At 40.5% G+C, this 8736-nt stretch overlaps 1 protein-coding gene across 7 annotated transcripts in view; it reads right to left on the minus strand.

Moving 5' to 3' along the window:
- The window catches only part of LOC124299502 (fasciclin-1), a 224666-nt gene extending 221528 nt beyond the window's left edge, over positions 1–3138 (minus strand). For all 7 annotated transcript variants that reach the window (XM_046752750.1, XM_046752749.1, XM_046752747.1 and 4 more), the window contains exon 1: positions 2668–3138. In XM_046752750.1, the coding sequence (XP_046608706.1) occupies positions 2668–2775 (108 nt within the window). In that variant the 5' untranslated portion in view covers positions 2776–3138. The remainder of the gene's footprint in view (positions 1–2667) is intronic.
- Positions 3139–8736: the final 5598 nt, after the last annotated feature.

Consider the following 8736-nt stretch of genomic DNA (forward strand, 5'->3'; position numbering starts at 1 on the left):
AGCGGGAAAAATGGACATACGTTTCAAAATATTCCGTCGTTTCTTTTGCTTTGCTTTTCTCAACTTTTGCCCAGTGTATTGTAATTTATGCTCATTGTATCAACTGTTTCTTTCACTTTACAGTTGTGGGAAAAATACACAACACCTTTGGAAAAAAAAAACAATTAACTTTGACCCCTAATATTCATAAAGTTACCTGCAAAGCAACTTCTGTCATAATTCCATCACGTGTGTTGAAACAAACAATAATTTGATAATGCCGACGTGAGTAATCACGGTTATCCGAAGAGGCCAAACATTGCGATATAAGTCATGGCCATTATTGGGGGAGAAAAAACTGGCGTGATTTAATTAACACCTTGGCAAAAAAATAGTTAATTCCAATAATTTTAGACGGGTAGGAGAGTTATTCACCCTTTTTCCCCAAAGTGCGGGTTTTACCTGTTAAATACCATATACGTGTGTTTCATAAAGTGCAACGTAATGGTCGGTTAAAAGCTTGCGATAATTTCTCATAATAATAATGCACTCGCATTATGTGTGCCTCTACCCATGTGTTCAGGTATGTGATAATTACTGCACACGATGGTACTTCAGTCGCATTTCCACAGGTAGACGCATAGGCGGATATTCAATTCTGAACGTTGCGAAACGAGTGTTTCAATTCAGGTATACATACATACGAACCGTTTGCACGCACTGCTTCAACTATATCAAGCTGAAGTTTGTAACGTTATTGTAACGATGCATCTTTAAAAAAATTCGTTATTTTGCAACCTGTTAAAGGGTTACCTGAAATTTAGTAATCCTTTTAACAAAGCATCAACAAACTCGGATTTTGTAAATTCAACTTCTTCAGTTATTCTATAGATGCAAAATTGTAATTTTTGTTTCAACGTTTCGATACGTTATCATTACTAACTTCAGCCTCGTTCAACTCGCGTGGATCTCTTTGATTTGCGACCGTTAATCTATACGTAGACGATGCGAAAAAGTACAGCAGATGAAATGCAGCATTCGGCATCGTTACTGTTGATCAATTGAATTCGCCTTAACTCAAAGAATTTTAATTAAGAGCTTACTGCAATCAGAAGTGCAGGATGAAATTTGTAGAATATACTTTTGAGATTATATATTCAAAATTTCCGAAAGCCTACATGGATAAAAATTGCGGTTGACTAATTATCAAAAGATCGAAATTCGTAACGTTAACGTAACGGAACGTTTGAAAAAAATCACTATTCCGCAAGGTTAGAATAGCTTGGGATAAAATTTAATTTGCAAAATAGGAGTATACGCTACTTTATTACGATCTACCGAGTCTCAGACAATCTTCATGTTCCGGGATAACAATTTTTTCTATAAAAGTGATTAGGGATTTTAACGTTTTGAACGTAAACATGATAAAATATTAGTTTCGAAGCTAGAATATCTAACTATTCGACAAATCTCCCTAACTTTAATGGAAAATTCGGTTTTTTCTTCAACGTTGGTCAGTCTTTCTAAACCGTGTATCGCTTCCCTGATCCGAATAATCACAGTTGCAACAATAAAGACGTAAAATGAAACCAGACCAAACCGGAAGATCTTATCCTATGCACGTTTTAACAAATCTCCACAAGGCCCTTCCAGAGTAATTTTTCTCCTTGGAGACTGCGGCTTACTCGAGTGAAACCGTAAGACGCCAAGAGAGCAAGCGAGATGTCAGAGAGAGACAGAGAGAGAGAGAAAGAGAAATCCAGCGTCTATTAATATCTCAAGTATGCAGCAGGCCAAGAAAAAAGGGCAAAAAAAATTAGAAAAGTTCAAAACGGAAACGGCATTGAACTCACGTCGCGATGAAGTGCGCGTTCCGTGGATTTCCTCTATATTAATTAAGATCCGACTGCAATAACGGAGAATTATTTTCTTAGAATTTGAGAAAAACAGGAATCGAATAATAACGTTTACTTTCAATAAAATATCACATATGCTGAGACTTTATTTCGAGGCGACTGATTATTCATTGAATGCGTTTCGAAGTACATAATGGTTCCAATGTCTCACAAGCGTAGTGTAGAGTTTATATTTTTCACATTTTCAACAGTACGTGAGCTTCTCGTTGAAACTTGCAAGCCGAACGTCGAGAAATATCGACGATGTCTAATAATCGAACCCATGCAACCACGTCTACATTAGATTAGTTAGCATTACTTGTTCACTTCTTATTCTATGATCCGGTTTTGTAAAAGCCAATCGCATATCGCGAACTTTTCCCCCCGTCTGCGATGCGCCCAAATCTCAAAGTCAAAGTGATTAAATTATTTATCGCCTCCTGATCCCTTCGGATCGAATCGCGAAACGTAATACCAACCAACTCGTTCAGCTTGTAGTATAGGTCAAGGCCTCAAAATGGGGAAAAATAAATTACCAAAGAGATTTGAAGCTAGGCGAGATGAGGTTATGAAAAGGTATAGCGATACTTCGTCAAAATCGTTCACAATTCACGAGCGAACGAGAGAAAGGGATGGGTGATAAAAAGAGGAGGAGGGAGGCAGCAGGAAACTCCCGAGAGCCATCCGAGGAAAAGGGAAAGGCAACACGCAACGTAACGGTGCTTTCGAACGAATCGGTTACTCGTTTAAAATACGAACGTAGAGACGACGCGACGCTCAGTCGACGACTCACCTGAGATAAATCGTTGTCATCGCGAATCCTGGACTCGACAGTGCTGGCAGCATCGGTGAAACCGACGATGACGATGAGGAGAAGAGCAGCAGACACGGCACGATTCATTGTCAATTAAACAATTAAGTCACCTGATCAATTGGCACAAAAACAATGTAGATATAATACAACGGGAACGAAACTGAATACGTGTAATTATATGTATATATATGTTGAAAGATATCAAACAGTAGAAACAGCAGCACAGTTACGAATAACGTATAGAAATTCCTTCTCTCTCTCTCTCACACTCTTTTTTTTTTTTTTTTTCTTTTATATCAAGGTTCGTTAGTTCATCTCTTTGTTGATCCCTCACGCAGCTTTTAAATAATCACTCCCGTCTACGCCTGATTACTGTGCATGCATGCACCACGCTCGACACGCGTCCGTTCGAACCTCTTTCCGTGCCGTGTTCACCGAACGAAGGATAGCGCGAAACTGCGCCCCCTCCATCGACGAAGCTGTGTCCCCCCCCCCTCCACCCCCACTCGATGCCTAAGCGACACCGCGAACAAGTTCTTCGGGCGGGTTCGGTCGACTTCGGCCGGCTTCGGAGCCTCGAGGATTCGAATCGCCGCCGGCGCCTCGACCACGTGACCAACGTGACGTACGAGGAATGTTGCCGACTATGAGGCGGCAGGTTGATACTACGCTGCGGGGAAATCGGCGGGGGCGCGTTACTATAGCCTACTCATTGTCGACGCCGGAATAAGTCACCGTCCAATTTTCCTCGTACAAAGCTCCAAGTGCAACGCATTTACCTTTTACTGGCTTCAAACGATCCTACAATTAGACTTCCTGAAAATAGGCGGAGATTTTTTTTTTCACCTGCAGGTTAACGTTTTTATGAAAGTGTTGGGGAATTAATTATCCGATTTTCCGAGAAAACGAACTGAAATTTTAAACTCAAAATTTTCATTATTTCGTGAGAAATTTTACGGTTTTGTCGAAACACTGTCACGGTTACCTGTGCACGGGATTCATTTTAGGACGGACAGCTACAAGGTCTTTGAAATAATTAATATGATGTTTGACTTTGTTAGGTTCGTTCTTTATTTCACTTTCAAAAGACACGAAAAGCGTGTCGATTGGTTACAATTTCAGATCTGGAAACCTGGGAATTTGGGGAATACTACAATCCAGAGTTAGTGGCAACCCTGCAGAGTCCTCGAGGAAAGAGTTATTTAAATGCGAGAATTCCTTCCACGCTTGCTGTTTATTCTGCGGGGGAGCGACGACGACTCGGGCCTATTTTTAGGTTCACACATTGAAATTGGGATTACGATGATTAAGCTTCAAGTTTCGACGCAATAACTACCCTGTATCTTGTTTGAATTTAGATGATGACGTATTGCTGTAGACGGTGTAAGGCAAATTTGTATTATCACGCTACCCGTTTCAAATTGCAAAATGTAATTCGGCGGCAGACCAGAAAAGTATCATAACTACCTCAGAATCTTATAAAAAAAAACCATCGTATCTTAAAATTTGATCGAAATCCATCGTGTCTCAGAATTTGGTTCAACATCATCGTATCTCAAGTTAACATTTTGCTAGCAAAATTTTCTGAAACTTTACAATCGCTGGGTATACACGATTCGCGAAATAATAAAGATGCTCGACAATCGATGAACCGTGGTTGAGATCTAACACCACTTTGATAAATCGTAACTCTCATTATATCGTTATTATATATTTTGTACGTGTGGTTTCCGGCGGTAATCCAGGGTTTTGGGACTACCAATGCTTAGCAGTGAAAACGAGAATGTAATTGGACCTCAGATATGACTCCGAATAAGCTGAAAGTTGTAGTGTTCAACGTAAAGGTACAGCAGCTTGGAAGATAACCAATCGCTAAAAACGACCTCGGTGTGTCTTCTGCTTCGAGGTTCATCGAGTGTGGATTAAGATTGAATTGATGGTACTGCCGTGCGCCTTTTCTCAATCTCCGTTCGTGCGCTTGAACGCGCCTATAACAAACGTATATATAAGAGTAGGAGGCGCGGATCGACGATAGCGCGGATGAACTTTGCCCCTAGACTCGAGAAGTGCATAATTAACCGGGTGAATTGTTCGTAAATGAAGTGACTTGACGGCTTAATAACGAAACCGGATCGTGGAGGACCTTCGTATCTGTGTTGTATATATACGAAGGTTGGCTGCCCGGATTTAAGACTGTGGGATGAAGGCAGTAAACGCAGGGATCGTTAAGTGCTCCGACTGATTGCCATTAATTAATTCCGGTTTTACTACCCTCCATATATTTCCATTCTGCCCGTCCCACAGAGTTCGCATTTTACATTCGGAGCTCATAGAGGCCGAAGTGGCATCTCAAGAGTCAGTTCGGATTGTTGATTTCTAATTAGTCAAAACGGATACGCAATTTAATTGAAAATTCCGCACAAGTTTCACCGAAGGCACCTACTCGCGCTTTCACGGTTTAAAGTATGTACCTAAATATCTCAAATAATCCTCTCCGGAATTGCGACATTGCAAACCGTTGAACCATTTTTTCAAATAGGCAGAACGGGCGCAGCTGTTGAAATATGCGATTTTCACATATTAGTTTGAAAATCTGAACGGAGTCCTAGAATCAGACGCATAGCGTGGATATTATGATAACTGCATCTACTTAACTTGCGAAGAATAATGTCCAGGGTATAACAATTCCCTAAGTGGCCCCAATTATGTCGCAATCGTAGTTTTCCCATCAAGCGCAATTTACAATACCTATTTGTAATTTTTCAAGAGTGACCGTCGACCTTTCAATTCGTTATCACTGTTCCGATACTGTATCAAGGTTACGGCGCGTTACGCATGTCGAAAGTGTGACTGTTATACGCACTCTGTTCCAGTGCTGTAAAGTCCAGGGGGAGGATCGACATTTGAAATTGAAACAAATTCTCGCCATTTACATTTGTAGTTTGGCGTCAATCCGTCGCCAATCAGCATTTGGCAACGGATCCGGTCCGCGGTCTGCAGATCCACGAAAGCTTGGAGGGAAAAGAAAATTTTTACGACACGTACGGTGACTTAAGATTCTTGGGACTCGATCCCTCTGCGTGTGGACAGTAACTTGCCATGCAAAACTTTACCAAGGAATAACAACTTCTCCTGATTTTCAAGTAAATTCGAATCCCCGTTTACGTGACGTCACGTCGCGGTCGGTGACTGAAAATCGAATTATCCTTCGTATTTGAGGGGAGACTACGGTGAAATTTTTTTGCCAAAAAATGGTTATTTAATTCTTAATTCATTGAAAAAAGAGTCTCTAAGAAAATTCATCCACCAATATTTAAATTAAAGTAGTGTAGGCTTTGAAAAAAAATTTAAACCTCCTGAGATAAAAATGTATGCACAAGGAGCCTTTCGATGGAAATTCTGCCGACCGTTGACAAAAATTCTTTGCGTATACATTTTCGTCGCAAGCGGCTGAATTTTTTTTTTTTTTTTTTTTTCTTCAAAGCCTGTACTACCATAATATAAAAATTGGTGAAAGGATTTTTTTATACGACAATTTTCAATCGTTAATAGAACAGTCCGTTCGTATGACGATTGAGAAGACGTATATTGCGACGATCTAAACAACCCAACGAATAGTAATTATCATCAGATATTTTATTGTTCGGTTAATACCTGCATGTAATTACTTCATAAAACAAGCGACAGGGATTTTTTTCGATTCTGAGGCGAGAATTCCGATTCAACAGCAGAATTGGTTGGATAAAAGCGAACACTTGCCGTTACAGTTTTCATTTTTCTACCCAGAGGTTGCGACGCACCTAAAGTCGAATAATTATCTCAGGATCGTGCGGAATTAGAGCTGTAAGGTGAATGGATAATATGATCGGCTGCGGTAAAAGCTGAAAAATTATAGTCGTAAAATCTGTCAGCCTAGTTGTAATTTTACGTCTGACATAGTTGTGAAACCGTGGCATTTATCGTTAAAAAAAAAAAAAATTTATAAAAATCTAATGATAAATTATTTACATGAAGAAAACTAGCACGAGTATAAAGGTGACACGTGTCTACTTTCGAACGTTTCAAAGTATCTGAATTTCAGCAGACAAATGGAATTCAATGCAATATTCGAGATTCAAATGCGCGAATTAATCAGCAAGTGCTCAACTCGTCTGCATTGTTCCGCGATTCGATGACCAGTATCTATACGATCCACCATTCCAAAACTTTAATTACCTCTGTTTTGTCACCGCAGCTACTGCAATTGGACAAGAATGGCCCTTATACCATTATTATTGCCATGAATTATATGCACTCGACGATTTAAATCCAGATTTGTTAACGATAAAAATAACAAATTAAAAACCTTTTAACGTTTATAATTTAAACGCAGGAATTTCAATGCGTATTTGGATTACGCTATGCGAAAATTACATTTTTTTTCACCGGGCTTACGGTATGTAATTATGATTCCTCACCTTAAAGTCAATCGAGGTTTATAAAAAAAATTCTCACACCACGTCGGCGGGTTCCGTGGTGAAAAACCATGGTCTTGAGACGTGATATGTAAATGTAAATTTGTTTTCTTCTGTTTACTAGATATACCTAAATCGAATAACTATTCGATATATTGGTGAATTTATTAGTGTTGCACAGTGTTATCAGTGTAGCGTCATGTTTTTCTAATAGGAGAGGAGATCAAAGCCCCTAATCATTGAGACGTCACGGCGCTGCGGTTATTCACTCTTCGATTCTTTCACGCAGTTTTAATCAGTTTCCGCAGAGTCGTAAACCACAAGTCGCAACTTGTTCGAATCTCCGAGGCTACTTATCGCTGGCTTTTCCGTACAGACTGGGAAAACAGATCAGAGAACAAACTCAACATTCAGAGATCATCTTGATAGCACACGCCATCTATCAATTCCCCGAGAGGTTTTATCCATCAAGCTTGTACTGCGTATAACATCGAAACCCATCTCATCCTCAACGAGATATACGAGTAGGTATTTCAACGAGATATGGAAGAAGACAGTGACTACCGTTGTTTTTTTGCATAACTTTTATTCGCGAAAATCCCGCAACCAGAGGATATTCCGGTACCCTCAATAAACGAAACCGACTCTCATGTTACCATCGGAATGTTTTTACGTCCATCGAATGTGTCGTATATAAAGGTAACCGGCTACCTGTTGCACGTAAGAGTCGAATCTTTGATTATCGAGTGCACGTGTATAATGTTCGGGATGCAGGAGCCATTTTTAGACGACTGGAAGTCAGCAGGGTAAGAAGTAGGAGTCATTTTAATTGAGAACAACGATACTGATCACTCAAGTCAGTCAAGTCCATTGCAAATCGGTGTGATTCGAAACTATAACACTCAATGAGACTATAGAATCAAGCTGGAATTGTCTTAACCGATTTCAAACGCTTTTACGTTCCGAAGCAAAAACTGAGTGCCCTGAATCGATGAGAAATTTCGGTAAGTCTTTTCTCTACATTGGAATCAGCGAAAACTCACCGATCCTCAGTGACAAGTACTAAATACAACTGAAAAAAATCAGAGTACATTAACGCTGTGTTTTTTTTTCTAGCGGTACGTACTTATAACCGAGGATGAGCGAATTTTCAACGGTTGAAATATAAAGAGTCGAGCCGTCATCGAAGGGTATAAACTTCGCGGGATGAATTAGTAAAGCAAGCCACGTAAAACACCGTGACGCACCAGGTCCCGCGGTGAGTATTCACGGGTGAGAACGGCGAGTTACATACGCGTACGACGAACTTCGTTAGTCGTCGAAGTTTCGTAACAGGGTGAATAAATTGATAAGCGATGCAAAGACCGCGTCTATCCGCCCCCAGGAAGTCAGCGATACCTACCAACGATAAAAGTGCGGCGAACATTCCTTGGCTGTTGCTAGATCTTGGCATGTGACGTCAGAATCCTCCCTCGCATTTCGCCGCCTCTCGAGCGGCAACCCTTGCCGCGTGCACACGTCGGTGGGCGTATCTGCGTTACAGGCACCGCGGAAAACATCACAGGGCGCTGAATTCGAAGGCGGCACATCGAGG

Source organism: Neodiprion virginianus, chromosome 3 (assembly GCF_021901495.1).
Source record: "Neodiprion virginianus isolate iyNeoVirg1 chromosome 3, iyNeoVirg1.1, whole genome shotgun sequence".
In the NCBI taxonomy this organism is placed as follows: domain Eukaryota; kingdom Metazoa; phylum Arthropoda; class Insecta; order Hymenoptera; family Diprionidae; genus Neodiprion; species Neodiprion virginianus.